General features: G+C 37.8%; 3 protein-coding genes across 11 annotated transcripts; all 3 read right to left on the bottom strand.

The window, feature by feature from the left end:
• Positions 1-101: 101 nt before the first annotated feature.
• Positions 102-3762, bottom strand: fance (FA complementation group E). 2 transcript variants are annotated; one of them, XM_079897913.1, is made up of 10 exons: positions 3343-3762; positions 2577-3129; positions 2218-2262; positions 2082-2138; positions 1845-1988; positions 1283-1406; positions 1104-1179; positions 918-984; positions 716-841; positions 102-468 (listed from the first exon to the last, which is right to left on the bottom strand). In XM_079897913.1, exons 1-10 carry the CDS (start codon positions 3543-3545, stop codon positions 367-369), a joined length of 1497 nt encoding a protein of 498 aa, XP_079754039.1. In that variant the 5' UTR covers positions 3546-3762; the 3' UTR covers positions 102-366. The 2 variants fall into 2 exon arrangements, with proteins under 2 accessions (XP_079754039.1, XP_079754040.1); XM_079897914.1 differs by lacking the exon at positions 2218-2262 and having other exon boundaries at positions 176-468; positions 3343-3631.
• A 227-nt stretch (positions 3763-3989) lies between these two features.
• Positions 3990-7116, bottom strand: mkrn4 (makorin, ring finger protein, 4). 2 transcript variants are annotated; one of them, XM_079896145.1, is made up of 8 exons: positions 7038-7116; positions 6091-6222; positions 5728-6008; positions 5539-5645; positions 5224-5453; positions 5031-5141; positions 4824-4941; positions 3990-4726 (listed from the first exon to the last, which is right to left on the bottom strand). In XM_079896145.1, the coding sequence occupies exons 1-8, from the start codon at positions 7091-7093 to the stop codon at positions 4607-4609; spliced, it is 1155 nt and encodes a 384-aa protein (XP_079752271.1). In that variant the 5' UTR covers positions 7094-7116; the 3' UTR covers positions 3990-4606. The 2 variants fall into 2 exon arrangements, with proteins under 2 accessions (XP_079752271.1, XP_079752270.1); XM_079896144.1 differs by lacking the exon at positions 7038-7116 and adding an exon at positions 6633-6826.
• Positions 7117-7713: 597 nt separating this feature from the next.
• ppardb (peroxisome proliferator-activated receptor delta b) lies at positions 7714-19517 on the bottom strand. Of its 7 annotated transcripts, none has more exons than XM_079895980.1 (9): positions 19071-19485; positions 18278-18354; positions 14997-15402; positions 14072-14223; positions 13500-13638; positions 13133-13332; positions 12734-12937; positions 9793-10036; positions 7714-9604 (listed from the first exon to the last, which is right to left on the bottom strand). In XM_079895980.1, the coding sequence occupies exons 3-9, from the start codon at positions 15346-15348 to the stop codon at positions 9357-9359; spliced, it is 1539 nt and encodes a 512-aa protein (XP_079752106.1). In that variant the 5' UTR covers positions 15349-15402; positions 18278-18354; positions 19071-19485; the 3' UTR covers positions 7714-9356. The 7 variants fall into 7 exon arrangements, with proteins under 7 accessions (XP_079752106.1, XP_079752105.1, XP_079752101.1 ...); XM_079895979.1 differs by lacking the exon at positions 18278-18354 and adding an exon at positions 15505-15620; XM_079895975.1 differs by lacking the exon at positions 18278-18354 and adding an exon at positions 15505-15616 and having other exon boundaries at positions 13115-13332.
• Between the last annotated feature and the right edge of the window lie 788 nt (positions 19518-20305).

Genomic DNA, 20305 nt, shown 5'->3' with positions numbered 1-20305 from the left:
GATCAAAAATGTTAGACAAGAACGGGTATTGCTCAAAATTCATGTATAACTTAGATGAAAGGTTTTGATCCACTTCAAATGTTGACTTACTGTATATATATCACAAAAATGTATCTTTATTAATTCAAATGTCTCCAGTACAAAGCATTTAAATAATACAAATTCAGATTTAATTGAAAATATGAAGTTTAATAAATAATTTGATAATTAAATATTATCAATGACAATGTTAATCCATTGCAAATTTATATTTTTATCCCTATACAGTATGTATACGTTTTTATTACATTTACAAAATATATTTACAAAATAATACAATCAGATCAACAGAAACTCAAGTGTCATTTAAAATGGGAATAATATGTTTCAAAGAGGAATCCGTTTTAATGCAGCCTGCAATGATTTCTTGAGGAAGGTTTCATTGAAAGACAGACAGCTGGAAAGTGTGTGGTGGCATGAAGGATTCACCTGAAATGAAGAAAAAAAACACTTCTTAATTAGCAGTTTTACACTTGCTTTTTAAAAAACATTTTAACATGTAGATATTTAGTGTTGTGATGTTTATTAGTTACTTTGTGTATGGAGAATAATTAGGTTTCTTAGTATTAATGATGCTGAGGACCATCAAATTATACTTAAAAATATTGTGGTTGAAGGCTATGGTCAGGTGTTTTTCAAAAATGTAGTTATTTCCATATATTACAGTTATACTCACATGTGACTGATATTTGGTCAAGACACTCAGCAACATCTTGGCAAACTTCATAGATTTGCTAAAATGTAGAGACTGTTTGCAAAGCTGGTCGGCGAAGAGAGAGAAATCCTCTACACTCAGATCAAGCTGTGAGCATTACAACAGAAACCATTAACATAGGACTAAACCATCCTTTAAGATTGAAAATATATTTTCGAAGTACCTTTGAATCCAGCAATGCATGGATGACTGATAACACACCCTCATCCCAGGACACTCCAAGTATTGTCCTAAGATTTGAATGCAAATTTCTATGGTTAGTAAAACTCTGTCAACCTGTTAAGTTACTCAAACATGGTATATTCCAGCAATTTCTTTCTGACAGTTAAACTGTAAGATTCAGACTGACCGAAATACAAGAAGTCTGTGATGTGGCTCAAGGCAGTCCACTACCAGTCTACAGAGTAACTCTGCCTGGGCGCTTCCTAAAGAGAACATACAAAAATTAAATATAAAGATGATAAATACAAACAAAATGCATGCAAACTTTGATATGCAGGTAAAAACAAAACAAAACAATACTCATACCAATTTGTCCCTTCCGTAAAATTGGCTCTATCAGCGCCTGGCAGGTCGGTCTGGGGTAACGAGTGCAAAGAGACGTTACGACTGTTACCAAACAACGAGAGGCAGCTTCTGCAAGGGACACAATCTGAGAAAGAGAAATACATAGAAATTATCAAATATTCAAGTATCAATATGAAAATATATATATTTATTTAAATCATAACACATACAAATTATATTATTATTATTATATTTCTGTACGAACCATAAAAGGAAACAAAACAACCAAAGTTTCGGGGGTAAGATTTTTTAATGTATCAAAATCATTTGTAACAATGTAAAAGTCACTTATGATCAATTTATTGCATCCTTGCTGACTAAAAGTATTCATTTTCATTTATTCGTTAAAACATTTTTTTTTACCAATCCCAAACGGTGTGCACACACACATATAGTTTATATATTTTCTGATATCACAAGAATATTTGTGTGTATGTATTACTCACCTGTCATAGTCTCAATACTATGATGAAAATGATAATCATTGTAAGATCTTTTACCTATGACAAATGAAGGCACTGACCTTGTCGAGCAGCAGGTGTGTGATCACAGCAGAAGCAGTGCTGTGACTGAGGTCTGGAGAAAGCTCCAACAGGCAGCTACAGAACTGAGGTAAACTCTGTTCAGATGCTTCAGACAAACACAGCAGTGAACACAATACCTCCACCTGTGACCAGATACAACTCATTTATACTGATGGAAACATTTATGGAGTAACTAATCCAAAAAGCATTTCATTTTCAACTAAAACACCACTAACCTCATTGGGGTCGCATTCATGAAATACTTTCAGAGCGGACAGAGAGCTCTCATCCCACTGTGAAGAAAAAAAATTGAAATTATATAAATGGGATGATTTATTGCAGTTACATTTGCATAAAACAAACATTTCTTACCACAGACTCTGGATCCAGTAATTCTTTAATCACAGGAATGGCAGCCTAAAAAATGGAATGCAAAATGTTAGAAATTCATCCATTAATTCTGACACAAGAACATGAATCCATCATTTTTTTTTTAATCCTGAAGAACAACAACTTTCCAAAGGTTTATGCATGAGCAGATTACGGTAACGGTTTTACTAACACTAATAAAAGTTAATAAATGCTGTAACAACATTTTGCTCATTGTTAGTTCATGAGGAGACCTTATTATAAAGCGTTACCGAGATTTTAATAATGACCTAACTTTTAATGGTGTATTTTAATGTACTTTAAATGAAAAATCAGTTTAACTGCACTGGATTCCACTTTACCTTCATGTTGTCTGGCAGGTTTTTCGAAGACCCCAATAGATCAGAATGAGCCTGTGATACAGAGGCAGCACTCTGGTTCTGCTGTGTTGTTCTCATTTTAGCTTCAGTCAACCTCTCTTCTTTACTTGGAGAGAAATCCACCTTTACCCTTTTACTTTGATGATCTTCCTGGGCATCTCCATCATGATCCATGTTGTCACTTTTCCTTTTTTTCTGATATAAAACGGACACGTCAGTCTCTTCGCCTTTTGTTTTAAGCCCCTCAAGACAAGAGGCCCATCTTCCCTTCGCATTAGCATTCCTGAATCTCGCACAGAGACTATCTAGTGTCTCCATAGAGTTTGAGGTGAGGAGGGTCCCTTTCCTAGTGCCCTCAATATCTCTTTGGAGCTGCTTGATTAAGGCACAAGCCCACTGATTTTCCCTGACATCCCGAGTCAGACAGTGAAGCAGATGGAGAACACTGTCTTTAGGAAGTCCGGGGTGAATCAGATGCAGAAAGCACAGCAGATTTCGCTGAAAGCCTTCAGAAAACAAGCACACCAAAGGTTTCCTGTAAAACAAACGAAAACAACTATTGTATAATCAACTATTTTGTTGACAAGTGCAAATGTATGTATGTATATTTATATGTGAACATTTTTTATAAGTGAACATATTTTGATAAGCAATTATTTACAGAAAGTGGAAAACCACGTTGTTTTCGGATCTTTTTCATGACAACATAAGTCGAGTAGACAGTTTTTGACAGTCTAACGTTACTTACAGAACGAGCGCGTCCTCGCGCACATATGCTTCCTGCTGGCACAAAGTCTCTAAAAACGGAGTAAGTGTGAAATATGGATCACATCTGCGCTGTTTATTGAAAACTGTCTGCGCATTATTCGCCCCGGTTACTCCTAAATGCAGAGCGTGAACCAACAACCGGGACCGTCCGTCAAAACGCTGCATTAGAGATTCCAGATCCATCACTGGACTTAATCACGCATCACCGACGAAGCCTGCGACTGACTATCATTTATAAAACTGAAGTCGTAGCGGTCCCAGATACAGCAGGAACATAGTACAAACTAGTTTTAAACAATGGTGGATCAAAACACTGCTGAAAGCTCATGCAAAGCACTAATGTGTAAAATGTTTCGAATGAGTTCTTTATGTGGCTCTAAACTAGCGCTTATTGTACACTGGCGACACCTGTAGGTTTGGAGGCGAATTACAATAAATCATCCCTATAGCGACATTCCGAAAGCAAAACTGATACCATTTGTCACGGTGCACAATCTCAACCGTTTAAAGTGGAATTGTTAGAATACAGGTTAAAACCAGTCTAATGTGTCCTCCCACCTTCTTCAAAGCATTTGTTGCTACATGACTGGCAGCACACACACAAAAAAGAGCGGCTCAAGTGAGGCAAACAGTGGAACAGTTTTTTATTTTCACTTTTCTTTGAATGAATACAAACATGTACTAAAAGTCATAAAATACGACATCAAGTCTTGGTATAACCTGTTAACACTGCTGACGAAAACAGTACATCAAAAGCCTGCTGACAGGTTGCACACTTAGTGTTTGGAAGAATACTGGCAATAATATAAACTAGGAAGTACACAAAATATTAAAATCTGATTTCATACAAAAGGTATCAAACAAAGAGGGTGTGAAAATCTGGAAGCAGCACAGATGAAGAAATTAGATCAACAAGTGAAAAAGCTAGCTGAAATAAGTGACCATGCGTTCAATTAACTTTTTTGCCACAGTCCCTTCCCCAACTAAACCTGAAGATACAGACTCAATGTGAGATCTGAGCATTCAAACTTTTTCACCAACCTCCTTAAACTAAAGGCAAAAGACTTTCACACTCATACAGAAACACACACATACCAAGTCTACACGGCTAAACAATTAGCCAAACATGTAGGGGTAGCTAAAGTGAAACCAACCCTAAAAAAAGGGACAATTACATTTCAGTGCAGAAGATAAGCAAAGCTCACTCAAGGCTGAGCCAACATATACATGACTCTAGAAGGTCCTTAGTCATCAAGAAAATCCAGAAAGTCATCATCATCTTCATCCAATAGAGTTAGGGCAAAAATGTAGCTCCAAATTTGGAGGCCGTCAATCCCCAAATCCTCAAACATATCAGCTGTGTCCTAAAAACAGATGAAAATGACTAACTGATGTTCAATATAGCATGGCAAGACAGCATAGCAAACATTATTCCATTTAAAAAAGACACAACACAATTACCCTGGGTGTTGAGCGCCTGCGACGGTGTATGTGATTAGGCGGCATGTCATGACTGTAGATGCACTCCGTTTTAAAGGGGCAGCATCCGTGACGCATGAAGAAAGTGCACTTTAATTTGCTAGAGATAAACAGAATTCCAGAATCAATGTAAAGGGTCAAATAAACCATTACAGAAGACTTGACAGCATGAACGCGAATCATTCTAACCTGCTTCTTTCTTTGAAAGAGGCTATCAACGATGCCTTTTCCTCCCCATCACAGACCCAGTGCTTGCTGGGAATGTAAAAGGAGGATTTCACTCTGCATTGTGGGCAGCCCCTGTTAAAAAAAAAAAAAAATTAAACATTCATTTAATCTACCCTACAAGATAAAGGGAGAATGGGAGTGAGACTAAACTAACTTGATGACATCCTCCTGGAAGTCCTTCGTTTTTCTCCAGGTAACGATGCAGCTGATGCAGAAAGCATGATTGCAGTTGGGTAGGATGCCATAACGCCGTTCCTGAGCAGTGGTCTTCTCAGAGATCTTGTCCATGCAGATGCCACAAGCCACATCTCCCGAATGTCTCTGCTCCATTGAAACTGCAGCACCGCCGTGATCTGGTCTCTCTGGCAAAGTTGAACTGGTCACCTATAATCCAATTACACTTCATTAAACCCAGGCTGATGAAAATGCATCAGCTTTTGACCGATGTTTTATATAAAAAAAAAATTACTTTTTGGACTTCAGCAGGTGCGGCACCAGGCACAAAGGCAGCTGAGCTGTTACTTTGTGAAGAACCGGAGTGTGCAGCGCCGCTTTGTTGCAGCGGTCTCGGTTCACCTGAAGAGGACAACATAATTAAAACCATACAAAGAAAATGTGATGTGCAGTTTCAAAGAAAAACCTGAATAAAAAGTAATACCCTGCCGGGGAGGTACATCCTCCACAGCCCCGAACTCTTCCTCCTCAGCAATTCCTGTGGTCAAGCGTTCAAAATTCTGCTGCAGCACGCTCATACTTGTGACCAGGGGCTCAGAACCCCTCCGATTCAGGCTGTAGGCTCCTTGAGGAGGAAGAAAGGGCTCAGATCCCCGGCGGGGAGCCAGAGAACGGCCCGCCAGCGCAGAGGGGAAAACGGCAGGAGCTGAACCACGTCTGCCGCTCCCTGAAGAGCCCTCACCCCCTTGCGGAACATGGAGATACCTGCAATTCGAAGGATGAAACTTGTATCCTGCTGTTCTTATATACAGTATATGATGTTGAAAAAGGACAGCTGGCTGCTTACCTGCATCGATCACCAAACCAGCAGCCACCTTTCTGGAAGTACCTACAATGAACCTGGAATGACGGTACAGCAGGAAACTCGTGGAGATAGTAACAGCTCGGACCATAGCGACACGATCCATTGATGAACTGCCTGCAAAACACAACATTTGTTTACAACTGCAGCACATGTTTCACAAATTCTCGAAAAGCTGCAGCATTTGATTAAAAAAGCAAAAGGGGAAACAATGGAGTCGTTGAGCCCTCGATCGTTCGTGTTGTTATTGACTACGGCACTAAACGTAAACTCAAAACTGTTGGTCTTTACACGTTCAGTAACAAATCTTACAACGGATTTTTTCCTTCTACGTGTCAGTACAAAAGTATAGTTGTAATAGTTTGTTGTAACAGAACAACTTTTTCTACTAGAAGTTAAATCGCTCGCTGCCTTAACCGGATGTAAACATCAGCGCCGAGAAACGTTAAAGCAGGAAAAGTCACTCTTTCAAACAGATGATCGGAGCTAAAAACGAACTTTTCACCCAGTCTAAACCCCATAACTACCTGCAAACTTCTCTTTCCACATTTGAGCTGTCTTTTCTCGAATGTCTATAAGGTATGCGATACCGATCCATTTTTAAAACCTCCAAAAACTTGATTTATTCAGTTGTAGGAGCGAGTAAACGGATAGAAGAGTTGGCGAGGGTGAAGCGCAGGAGACCCACGTCACGCAGAACGCGCGCTGGCCAACCAGGGACGTCCGTGTCTTTTCTATAGAATAAAAAAAAAAAAAAAAAAAACGCCTTCGCCAGCTGACATCTAAACAAATGAGACTTGATCTCAGAAATCATAAATTAACAATTAGCATTAAACATGTTCTTGATATATTTTTATCCTAATTGTTTGCTTGGTGGTACTGTAGCAAACCATACCACTGATCTGCACATACTGGCTGATGAACATACCCACCTACAAACTGCACTGTTGTTTCCTGAGCCCTTGGATGATTGTGCGTCCCTTTCCATCTTGCGTTTGTCCCTCTTTGTCTGATGAATAGCTAATGACATACACACTTTTATAATTGTTGGGCGGGGCCTTCCCATTTGGACGTGTGATGGACAGGGACGCATCTCAAACGTGATGGTCCGAATCAATTCCAGTAAATGATTATTTTAAACAGCAAGGGTCAGAAAGTCAATTCAGCGACATCACGCACGAGATACTTTTTTCTATTAACTTTTATTATGGGTATAATAAAAAATGTATATAATACATATAGCTCTGATAAGTCGGTTCTCAGTTCAATATCACTCGAGTACCGCAAGGACCGATTCAGTCCGAATCATTCAGAGTGCTTGAATCGATTAATAAATAAAAAATAAAAAAAATCGGAAAAGGACGATTCGCTACGATGCCTTGCAGTAGGCCTAAAGAAAGTAAATCGTGAAATATAAGATAGTACTGAATAAAATGGGGCATTTGGTCTCTAATTAAAGGATTATTCATTGACACCAATTGTTTCTTATTAAAATGTTTAATAATTATTTACACATTTTAAATAGTTTGGTAAACCATAAATTAAAGATTAAACTAACATTAATATTTGATTATGACTGCAAAACGCTAGTGAAATATTGGTACATCTGGAGCTTTTCATAAATCACAAGAAACTTAGTGATGTCTGGAATTGTTTTACTTTGATCCAAAATAATATTCCACAAACCATAACAATTGTGCATTATGTCTGATCTTGTTAATGAAGCAAGACATTTCTGAGACAGATCAGACCAGAAAGGTAGATATTGGCCGATGTTTGGTGTGAAACTGGGTGACAATGGTATTTTAAGAATAAGAAGGGGGAACATTTTTTTCATATTATTGTGCTCTAGTTTCACAGTAACAGCTTTCTACATGACCATATATCTCTGACATCAAGTTCCATCTTGAATAAACAGATCAAAAAAGTAAATTTCAGTCATAAGAGAAAATTTCAGATATTTCTGAGATACTTCTGGATGTGAAACGGCAGATGTGTTGCACATCATATTATTTCCAATTAATGTAATTTAACATTAAAACTGCTTTTTTAACATGTACACTGTACTTTTAGACTCATAAGCGTCCAACTTACTTCAATAAAGTATACAACACAAGTTTTCTTCAAGCTGACTCAATAAAACCATTCATTTGCAATGTACATATAACTATCATGATCATTAACTAATTAATGCAACTGATTTAGAGAATAAATTTAAGTTTATGAGTACTATAAACCAATTTGACCATAATGTTCTAGTCTTAATGTAACCACAGACTGCTTGTTTGTTTTCAATCACACAATATATAATCATAAAACATTTTCAATCAACATACTAATGGAAGACCTAATTTAATACAACTGTGTATCAAGGAGAAATTAAAGATAATTGAAGTCGTGTCTCAAAATTCAGTAAATATGACCTAATGAAATACGACCGTTACTGGACAGTATGCAAAAATATAAGTACCATCAAGGTACCAGTGCTTAACAAAGGAATCAGCACTTAATTATATATATATATGTATATAATGAACAAAGTGAAAAAACTTTCCTTCCATACAACTGAAATGATCACACTGTTGTAGGTTTATCCCAAAGAATTAAAGTGAATTATTAAACATAGATTTGTCTTCAGTTTCAATACCAATATATATTTGTAGCAGCTGACGCTGAAAACAACATCCTCAACAAAGTAACATAATTCCAAAATAATATACCTGACTGCTGTACAGTTGTGTGGAGTACCTTTTACTTTAGTAAAAGCGCCTAATAAAACAGAATCAGGTGGACAAGAACAATCACAAAAATAAAAGCCCTACAAAGTTAAACACATACAGTAAGTGGCATTTCAAAAACTTGATTGGGCTCTGATCTCCTTAAAGAAACATTCTAGATATCACTTAAATGTACTTGCAAACCAAAACCATAATGGAAGAGACAACTTCTAAAGGTGTTAGCCCTCATCAAGCACATGAAGAATAACATGATGCTAGTAGTAGTAGTAAACGGTGACAAGATGTTCTGCGTCCTGTATAGGCCTATAAGAACAGATTTGAGTTTAAATAAAAAAACACTCCACAAAATCAGAGAAAATGTCAGTATTCAAAGTCAATATTTGTAAAAGTCCTTTACAAAAATTCATTTTAAAAAACCCAATGGCACCGCAGCGCCATAAAGGTGTGTGCACTCTCTCCGTCCAGGAGGGAAGTTGAAGAGCATTCTCTAGTCAGGTCCTGGAGTCTGTGAGCTCAGTACATGTCTTTATAGATCTCCTGTAAAAGCGGGTGAAGCGAGGTCTCAGATTCAGTCTTTTTGATCATCTGAACCAGCTGGGCGTTCTCTGTGACCAGCTGTCTGAGGTCGGCCATCTTCTGGAGCAGTTTGGGGAAGAGATGAGAAGAGTCAGGGTGGTGCACCTGAAGATGTTGGTCCAGAGCTTGCAGGATACCATCCTGAATCTGTTCTACCTGCTTCACGTTCATCAGCCCAGGACGATCTAGAGCAAAGAAAGACCCTTTTTAGCTACCATTTTCTCCTTTAGCTAGTTTTCCTGTTATGATAAACAAGCTTCCGATCTCTTTGTTGTGTTTTCATTTCACTGACATTGCCCCATAACAAATTCAGATGTGGATGTAAATTGTATAAATAACAACAAAGGACATCAATCAAACGGCATGGCCTTACCTCCGCACAGTATGATGGCTGCCACAAACAGAGCCAGGTCACTGTCATCCAGCTCCAGGGCATTGAACTTCACCGCAAACTCAAACTTGGGCTCCATGATCTCACTGAAAGGTTTGCGTAGACTACGCAGGAACTCTCTCGTCACGAAGCCCTTCCCATTGGCCACCAGCAGCCCGTCTTTGTTCATGAGAGATGGGAGCATCGCAAATATGGACTCATGGACTCCATATTTTAACAGTGTTACCTGAAAAGGTGTGAGACGAATTTAGTGGAAGAGTATGCAGTAATACTTAAAAGGTACAATATGTATATATATATATATAATATATACCAAAATTCAATGTATTGAGTCAAAAATCCCTCTTCTGTGTATTTGTCCCTGATTCACTATAAGCCTATTATAAGTCAGTGTTTCCCATAAATTGATTTTTTTTTGTGGCGGCTCGCCACAATATCAACATTGACCTCCACAAATAGATTTCAGTGCTTCCCATTCATTAACTAGACTGTGGCGGCCCGAAAATATATTTAAACTTCTCATAATAACATAAAATGTCTTTAATGTTGTGTTTTGCGTCATTGCTGTCAAAAACAAACTAAAATCAAAAGCGCATTAAGGCTTAGTGTCCTCATCACATTGCAAAAGACTGTCTGTTTGTGCTGCAAATAGTTATTATAGCTAATAAAAGTTTTAAATATGGATTTTTCAAACACAAACACATCACTTCAGAAGGCCTTTATTTACCCCCTGGAGTCATATGGATTACTTTTATGATGGATGTGTGCAGCTTCAAAATCTCACCCCCCCATTCGCTCCCATTAAAAAGCTTAGAAGAGCCAGGATATTTCTTAAATATATCTCCAATTGTGTTAGTCTGAAAGAAGATAGTCATATACAGTACACCTAGGATGGCTTGAGGGTGTATAATTTTCATTTAATTAATATATGACATATTATCAGCAACTAATAAATATCCAATATATAATGTTTATATTTATTAATTTAACAGGATTTTTTTTTTACATAACTAACTATTACATTTAACTACAAACGAGGGGATTGATTTAAGGAGCCACAAACATCACTAGTCACTACTCAAAACCAATAAACCTTAAAGGGGACCTCAGGTGTCCCCAGAATGTGAGCTCACAATACCCCACAGATAATTTATTATACCATGTTGTAAATGCCCATTTTTGAAGCAAAAAACGCTGTTTTCATGCATGTATCTTTAAATGCAACTAAGCTGTTGCTCCCCGGCCCCTATCCAGAACAGCGCTGTGCCTTTACAGCGCGTGCCTCAGATCCTAATAAAAGATCTGTTTGGTTTTGATTATCATCTCTATCACGGTCACGCTCATGTAAGACTGCAGTTCTTCATCATCATGAAATGTATTATTTGTATGCGTTTTAAAGCTATATCAGTTTAAACTTCTGATATATGGTTTTCTGAGCACACACACCCAAAGCACACGCACAGAAAGCTGGCTGTCAAACAGCGTGTCGCGTGAGTATTAAACAAAGTTTTCTTTCACTCTTATAGCACTTAAACACACAAGGTTATGTCAAAAACAAACACAGTCAGCTATGTCTGTGAACGTAAACTGCAGGAAAAAGAAATCGCATGTGTATAATAGATTAGTGACAGCAGCGTAATCTACAGTACCTACTGCTGGGGCCGGTTTCACAAAGATAGACTTTGACTATGGCTTAGATATAGTAGATAGTCAGACTTCAGATAGACATCTAAAACAGACCGTTGCACAAAGCACTTAAGACTCTGACTATCTTAAGTAGGACTACACTGCAATGCATTCTGGGTAAAATAAGACACTTTTCAAAACAAAAAACATGGCGGATCGAGTAAGCGCATTCAACCGCTCAGTGCAGTTTACCCCAGCGGAAAATATGTGTTTGTTGGAGGAGTATAAATGACGCAGTATGTTTTTATGTTTCCACTGTTCGATCGCGCCCGTGCCTCTCTCTCTCTCTGACACACACACACACACATTCCAGCATTGCAATCTTGACATCGCAGCCTGTTATTATGCAGCGTTCACACCAAACGCGTCTATCGCGTCTAATTCGACGCTTGAACATTTTAAATCCATTCGCGCGTCCAAGGCGAATAGGACGCGCGTATAAAGCGAGCGTTTGAAGCGAAATAGACGGGCATTCAGAGCTATGACTTCACTATATGACTCTACTACCCCCTGTTTGAGCAGTCACGGTGTATTGCATTTCACGCATCGCCCGTGACGCTTGCGTATGAAAGGGAGCGCGTCGATCGTTGCTCGCGTTGACTATGTAACGGCCCTAACAGTTACAAGGACATTTCACTTGGGAATGTAGTAACAAGAAGAAATGTTTAAATTATGAGCCATTTTCCCTTTTCTTTTGGCTGTTTGTAATGTAACTGATTGTTACAGCTGGTTGCCAAGGTAACATAGAGTCTTAGACCTAAGTTAGCCTGGGGGTAAGGTGTCTAATTTTTTTGGTCTAAATTAAGTCAGTCTTTATTTTTGTGAAACAGTCTAACTTGCATTAGACTAGTCTATGAGCAAATTTTTGACTTGTCTAACACTATAGACCGGTCTAAAATAGCTTTGTGAAACCGGCCCCTGTATATGCTGTTAAATATGAATCAAACCACAAAAGAAAAACTGAAAATCCCTCACTCCACTTGATTAAAAAATTTCAGAAGCTTTAATAAGAATACATTTCTTACTCGAATGCTGCTGTTAAATGGAGCACAGTCCTGAACGGCTCATTTTGAGACACTGTTTCAGATTTATGGGGAAAATAACAAACGGAGTGGATGGATTTTTACAATAGGCTGGATGTGTGCACAATTCAGACATAATTATGTTCAAATAAAGGGCCTCTTTAAACAAAAGATTTAACCAATTATAAGTTAAATAGGTAATGGATGGTTCTCACCTGATCATTTAGGAAGAGATCCACAAAGCCAGGGATGTTTTTGGCAAACTCGGTTAGCTCTCGCACAGTTTCCACTGTGGTGCACTGGCAGCGGTAGAAGACATGGACCCCAATCTCTTTGTTGGGTGGTGCTCCGTTAAGCTGATTCCAGACCAGCCCGTTTTCTGCCTGCCACAGTGAGTCCATATCATGGATCACAAAAGGCTGGAGATGAAATGAGAACACAATTAAAAAGAACTAAAATGCTTTTTGTGTCAAATACAAAAAAAACAATAAGACTAACATATAAATAACAATAAATATTGGCTTATTGTCTCTGACAGAATTTTAATATCAGGGCATCATTGCTATAATAAACTGAGAATGTTGGTGGCATCTTACTAAAAGCTGAGCGCATACCGCTGTGCAGCTCGTCTTTCCCGTGAGGATGCTTCGAGCTTTCTTCTTGGTCATGTTGAGGTTTTTCAGGTAGGCTGTGTTGACGTGCTTAGCCAGTGTTTTGAGGTCAGCCCCACTAGAGCTTTTCAGGTTCTCCCCGGCGAGGAGCCCTGCCACTAGCTTCTTCTTCTCCGCCTCTGGCATACGTCCGTACCTGATTGCTGAGACAAAGAAACAAAAACAAGCTCAGCATATATTCAAAAAGCAATTTATGTACACCAAAATAGTCACAGCTGAGCATGACTATCAATAAGCAGTTTATACTTTTTAAGTGAATGTAAAATGAGCAGTACAAATTCTAATGCTTTAAAGCATGTAGGCCTCTCACCATCGTGGGACATGCCCAATGCCAGGCATTTCTGGAAGCGACAGTACTGGCATTTGTTCCGGCTCTTTTTCAGGACTTTACAGGCACGCTCGCAACGCTCATACTCCAGCTTCATACGAATGGTGCGTCTGAAAAACCCCTTTAAAAAAAAGATGACTCACTGAAAAACAGCAAGGCACACATGTGCTTGGATTGCTGAATTATTCCACCATGGAAATGCTATTGATCATTAGGAAGCCCAGTGACTTAAGGTAAAGAAAAGAGATTTTAGACTTCAATTAGATGGCTCATCCCTTCAAACACACACTCTGCCTCCCTCTAAGTCATGTCAGTGAATTCACATCATGCAGACTGGATTTCCGAATGGCTAAAAAAATTGTATTGGCTGTTTATATAACCTTGGGCTGTCAACAGAGACAGGTGTTATTTCTCAGGATATCTATTTCAGTAATATATGTCAGGTAGTATCGCTTACGGTACCCAAGCGTCTAAAGTCTATTTTAGGCCATAATTGCGCCCACGGTTTGTGAAAAACCTTGACTGCAGTAGTTGCAAAATTTCAGGAAAATTACCTTGCAGCCTTCACAAGCATGAACTCCATAATGAAATCCTGAGGCTTTATCTCCACATATTCGGCACTCAACGTTCAGGCCCAAAGTACTGGGGTCATCTCGACCCAGCCGCAACTGGTCTGACAACGAGAGAGACGGTGCCTGTAATGGATCTATAAAAGTGAGAGAGAAACAGAGAGAAACTACTTAAAGCATCTCTTATGAGAGCACTATGTTTTATGAAGAAAATATTACTTTTTTTAAACTATAAAACATGAACTATTCATTATTGTATAATCTGTCATAAATATGTCAAATTGTCAATTGAAATGCAAGAAAGAAAAAAAATTCTATACCATTTATTACACATCACGATATTATACAATTTTATAGAAAAAACAATGCATTTACAATTTTTGAAATACTTCTATTGATTTGAATCTCCTATTAATTTTTCTTTGTTTAATCAAGGATGAAACCAAGTCAAAAATCTAAGTCATAAAAATATATTGTGTATAATGTAAAAGTATTAAAAATATATATATTAAATATACAATTAATACATGAATATACAGTCGTGGTCAGAATTATCGACACCCTTGGTAAATATGAGCAAAGATGGTTATGGAAATAAATCTGCATTGTTTATCCTTTTGATTTTACATTCAAATAATTCACAAAATAAAAAAATATAATAATTTCCACCATCAGGGCAATAATTAAGAAGTTCCAATCAACTTAAGATATTACAAATCTGCCTGGAAGAGGAAGTTGTTTTGGAGGGTTTCCAGAAAAATCCTCTGCTCTCATCCAAAAACAAACTCGAGCATATTCAGTTGTCAGACACTTCTGGAATTTCAAACAGGACACCATGTGTTCTGTGGTCAGATGAAACTAAAAAAAAAAAAAAAAGAGCTATTTGCAGCAAACTCACATGGGTTTTTACCTGTTACAGAAGTGTCACTATTCTGTTGAGGACTCTCCTGCGGCGTTCCGTCTCCATTCTGTAGATTCGCCCCCCATGATCCCTTGCTGCCGGGCGAGACCGCTAATCCTGTGGCATCTGACGTCTCGCTGCCTTCGACCTCCTCACCCGAAGCTGAGCCCGGCTCCTGCAGGTCTGACATCCCTCCACGGCCCGAGGATGCAGACTGACCCTCCTGGACTGCCTTCCATATTGTCTCTTCAAGAATCGGGACAGACTTCAAGTCTGTCCGTGGAGACGACTGGCCCTTCGTGACTCCATCTACTGGGCCGTCACGTTTCATTTCTGAGGTAGGTTGCTCAACCTGTTCCATGGTTCTCCCGTCTGGCTGCTAAATCTCATAACCATCCATCAAGTGGCATTGCCTCTGCAAAGACAAAAGACAGGAAAAGGGAGGTCAATTATTGCAACAGTGCCTCAATACAACAACACCGTATCAGAATAAGACCATCACAGTTGGAGAAGTGACCTAGTGTGTAGTGCACATGCTCCAGAGATTGTGCAGGTGACCTGAGTTTGACCTGAGATCCAATACTGCTAGTGTCATTTCCTGACTCCACCCAACCCCCATCACCTCTCTGCTGACTCAAAAATAAAATTAAAGACAAAAATGAATGACAGCATCAATATCAAGCACAGCAAGGCTTTGTTCAGACTGGAGGAGAAACCTAATTTATTTCTTAAAATCTGATTGCAGGGTCTGATATTTCAAAACATAAACAAGTAGGGTTCTGGAAGTACAAATCTCATTCATTTCCGCCGCAGAGATATTGATTTTTAACAATAAACAAAACAAACAAACATACATGAGATCCACCAATCAGAAGCTGATGTCATATGGTGACACACTACCGTTTCAAAGTTTGGGGTCAGTCTACACAAAAATATTAAACAGAAATAGGCCTATTAACATTGATAATTAATAAGAAATGTTCTAAGCACCAAATTAGAATATTAGAATGATTTCCGAAGGATCATGTGACACTGAAGACTGGAGTAATGATGTTGAAAATTCAGATTTGCCATCACAGGAATAAATTACATTAGAATTTTTTTTAAATCGCAATACAATTTCACAACATTGCTGTTTTCAGTGTGTTTTTGATCAAATACGCAGCCATGGTGAGCATCATTTTTTTGAAAATGTTTCTTACTGACCCCAAAACTTTTGAATTGTAGCTTAAATGATTATAACTACAAAATTTGCAGTGCTTCCTGGAATAAGTAGTTCATACCCTCATAAAAGACTTGTAATAACCTTTAGGCTAATTTTCTTTTGTGCTTCAAATCTAAGTTTTAATCTGTTATCTCAGTGTTGGTTGGTTTGATTCATGCCTATGGGGAAAAATCATTGTTGCTGTTACTGTTTTAGGGCTGCCTCAAACCTTTTCAGGAAAAGTTAATCCATAAACGTAGAAAATAAGAAAGTAGCTTTTGTCTCAACTACCTGGCCTTTCATTCATTCACCACTTCCGATTACATGACCTTTATCTTCTTGAAGCAGTCAGACGCAGTCACAAACTGTGCAGTCAGCAACTACAGGTCTGTGGTATATTTAGTCTACGTAGAGTGAGAAGTGATAAATCCATTAAGAGACTCTGCTAGATCGTTTACTTAAAAAGATAAGATAACCTTGCAAAGAAAGCTCCTGTGGGAAGATGTTAAGACAAATATAAAAAGAGTTCGCAAAAAAATGTGGGTTGTTCAAATCTTACATAATCAAGAGACCAAACAAGAATGGTGTATCAATGGAGAAAGACCTATTTGCATGAGCAAACAGAATAAAAAAAAATCAGTCAATACAAAGGTCAAGATATACTGTGTTGCTTCTGGTTGACAGTGTACTTTACCAAGTAATAAAATGTCTTAAAGGCACAGTACACCTAAAAATGAAAGCCCTGTCATCATTTACTCACCCTCATCTCCTTCCAAACCTTCTGGGGAACACAAAATAAATTGGAGTCCAAATAACATTGAACCCCCATTGACTTTCATTGTATATAAGTCATACAGGTTTGGAATGACAAGAGGGACAAAGCTATTCGACTTCAGATGAATGACGTCCATGTCTAGCACTCAGCAAGGAAGACAATGATAACAGATGTGAGGGTCATACGGAGGATGGAAACCTCTACCAAACAGACTGTAATCCGTGGATTCTGACAAGAGGATTACGCAGTAGCATCGATGTGACTAGCCCCAAAGACAAAGCAATTTAATAAGATATCTCAGTTGTTATTGAACGACACTATAACATGGGAAAAACGGCACCACGAGTAGGCTTTACGTTAACTTATAAAGATGCACAGTAAATGAAGCGATCAGAAATGCTTTGAGCCAGTGTTCAGACTTGTCAGCAACCCGTCGTTCTGGTTTTCAGCTTATCTGCATTGTACCAAGGTTGCAAACAAGTGGTGACCCACACAGAGGAACTAAATGAGTCAGTGTGCAGAGGTTATGACAGACACGCATACCAGCCTCTGGATCTCTCAACAGCTTTGTTTTTAAGGGAAGACACTACAAGTAAAACCAAATTGGTTTTTTTTGTTTTTTTTTTGATGCACTGCTCAATTTTGAGATGTTGGACTATTTTGCTTCCATAACATGCCTTCTTTTAGACTAGTGGAAAGAACATATTTAAAATACACATTTAAGAGTTTATTTTATTACACTTAATCAATTTGCATCTGTTGATTTCAATTCACTGAGCCAGCAGTCTCCACTTCAATGGCACTGTCTTACATACACAAACCATCAGTTTTATTCCCATCTATATTCTGAAGGTTTTTTATCATTCGCCTGATTTATACATCACTTTATTCCTAAAAACATGGTGAACATTTTTTTTTTCCTTACTCCTGACATTATTTCTGATTTTACGAGTGATAAAAAGAGTTAAAGTCCCCTATGTAAAAAACATTATTATTCTAACAAAATTAAACGCATTTTGAATTTAGCTTAATCCAATGTTCAGACTACTGTTCTGAAAATGTATGGAAATGATTGCATAGACAACATTTCAAGAAAACGTTCAATACAAAACAACTGTGTTGTACTGTAATTAATCAACTGAAGATGTATGGTGATATCTATTAGTTAAAATTTTACTCTATTCACCTATGGAGTCTTGCCTTAAGAATAAAAGGTTTTTTAAAAAAAACTCAAGGCACAACCAAATGCATTATGACAAGATATACTAGTACAAAACAACTGCTGACCGTGACCAGACAGTAGATATTTACCTATTTTGTTAAAACTTTAACTTTGTAATCAGAGTGAAAGTATGCAGTCCGTGTTCTGTGTACACAAGGTCACACTTCTAAAAAAAATAGACATAGAAAAAATAGAAAATACACAAATTTTTCACTTATTCTAAGCAGTATAATAAACATTTAGCAATGCAACAAGCTTCCTCAAAACTTATTTTGATCTCTTAAAAGTGATGGTGTCAGTTTGATCCAGAAGACGTACTCTTGAAAGCAATTGCTAATTTTCCTATGATAACATGTAGCTTTAATTTGCCAGTCAAAACCATTTTTTATATATATTTGCAACCAAAAACGTTTTAGTAAAATACATTTTAAAAACCCTTTTCTATGTAGCATGTGCTGACTAATGCATTCCTGGGCTAACTGTATGTTAATAGTTAGCGGTTAAATCTAATTTAAGTTAATATGAACAACGCTTGGCCGAGGCAGCGAAGCTTAACGTTACATGTATAATACACGTAGTGAAATTCAAAATAATCAAGAAACAGTGAATTACATGAAAGCCACTGCTGATTAACCTTAACAAATGTGTGTTTGACATAATACAAAACAGCCAAACATCTAGCCAGATACAGCCTGACACACACCAAATCTGCCTAGCTGACAAAATCGTGACATCAACTAGCAAACAGACTACAACATACATTTATTCTGATATGGACACATATAGTTTGCTAGTAACGTTAATCAGATAAAGTACACTCGAGACTTTATTTAAGAAAAACGGCGAGTTTTGGCTAACTAACAGTTAGCTGTTTTGGTTTACCTTGGTGTTTACGGGCCAGGCTCGAAGTTTCCCAACGGTCGATCAAATATAAATATACTCTTCTTACGTGAAGTTAAGTTGTTTTGAGACTCAAATGAGCCCATAGTCCGTCGGTTTACATCAGTTTTGTCAACACTGTGTCCCCGTGTCTCTTATTCCACACATGCTAGTCTGAGGTTAGCACTAGCTAGCTTAACGCTAACATGTTTTTGTTTAGTTTTTTTTATTTTGTTGTTCACGCTTTCAAAATTTTCCTGGTCAAACAATTACGATTAAATAGGGTTAAGATTAAAGTAACAGGCGTTTTCGTTTCATATTTTTGTTATATCCATTCTTTTTAAAATCAAATCAGAATACGGATAAAGCTATGAGCATCGCGCTGTTATTCCTACACTTTTGCTCAATCTGGTCTAGTAACTCCATTCACTTTGATATTACTCGGTTGTCAGGGATGACAGAAATAAAGGAACTAGAAAAGATGCGTGTGTAGTCTTTGCCTGCAGGGGTCGCTCCTCGGCCCAAAGTAGTCCATGAGGTCACTAACCATAACCAATCGAGAGCAAATCAAATAATCGAACTCTTTTGACCACTGACATTTAGTACAACCATATTCAAAATGTAATTTAAAAATATATATATTTAACTAAATATGCGTAGAAAGATCCACCTCTATAAACGATTTTTCAGCTTGAGTGCAACAAATTTTCATTTGACGTATGACCTAATCACGTGATATGTGTTTGTCCAATGACAGCTCGATTCTAAGGGGTTTAGTCAGGGACCTTTTCCGTTCTAGGTATAACCACAGGCGTTTGTGTGGTTGACAGCTACGGAAAAGCATGGCGTGAATGTTACGTAATACAAGGTGGCTAGATTCAGCCAGTAGCAGATAGATGAATATTAATGACGGTCTATGAATCATAAATGTTATTTCCTGCGACTGCTAGGGTTGAAATGGTGCTCTCAACTACTGGGAAATCCCTTGTAATAAAAGTTGTTAAATGTTAATGAAGATATATTAAATGTAGCCAGTATTTATGAGTAATGAGTTAACAAATAAGTTCAATTCAATGTATTAATACTATTGTTAATCGTAATTGAATGAACTTTTGTGAGTTTCAAAGTGCTCCTGTAGATGGGGCCATTAGACAGGAGTCTAACAGATGGACTTGACCAAACAGATGGACTTAAAGATATGATCATGCATCAAGACGAGTTAGCTGAATGTCCATGCT

This window comes from Squalius cephalus, assembly GCF_949319135.1.
Source record: "Squalius cephalus genome assembly, chromosome: 16".
Taxonomy (NCBI): domain Eukaryota; kingdom Metazoa; phylum Chordata; class Actinopteri; order Cypriniformes; family Leuciscidae; genus Squalius; species Squalius cephalus.
The sequence above is the reverse complement of the archived record's forward strand: the minus strand, read 5'-3'. Positions and strand labels throughout refer to the sequence as shown.

Coding starts and splice junctions, on each gene's coding strand:
- ppardb (XM_079895974.1), bottom strand. CDS start 15,348: ATGGAACAGGTTGAGCAACCTACCTCAGAAATGAAACGTGACGGCCCA. Junction 13,333..13,499: donor ATTGGGCATGTCCCACGATG/GTGAGAGGCCTA, acceptor TCTTTGTCTCAG/CAATCAGGTACGGACGTATG. Junction 12,938..13,114: donor CGGTATGCGCTCAGCTTTTA/GTAAGATGCCAC, acceptor TTTCATCTCCAG/CCTTTTGTGATCCATGATAT.
- fance (XM_079897913.1), bottom strand. CDS start 3,545: ATGGATCTGGAATCTCTAATGCAGCGTTTTGACGGACGGTCCCGGTTG. Junction 2,139..2,217: donor TACTGGATCCAGAGTCTGTG/GTAAGAAATGTT, acceptor TTTTCTTCACAG/TGGGATGAGAGCTCTCTGTC. Junction 1,407..1,844: donor CACACCTGCTGCTCGACAAG/GTCAGTGCCTTC, acceptor TCTCTTTCTCAG/ATTGTGTCCCTTGCAGAAGC.
- mkrn4 (XM_079896144.1), bottom strand. CDS start 6,703: ATGGATCGGTATCGCATACCTTATAGACATTCGAGAAAAGACAGCTCA. Junction 5,142..5,223: donor TTCCAGGAGGATGTCATCAA/GTTAGTTTAGTC, acceptor TTTTTTTAACAG/GGGCTGCCCACAATGCAGAG. Junction 4,942..5,030: donor TCTTTCAAAGAAAGAAGCAG/GTTAGAATGATT, acceptor GTTTATCTCTAG/CAAATTAAAGTGCACTTTCT.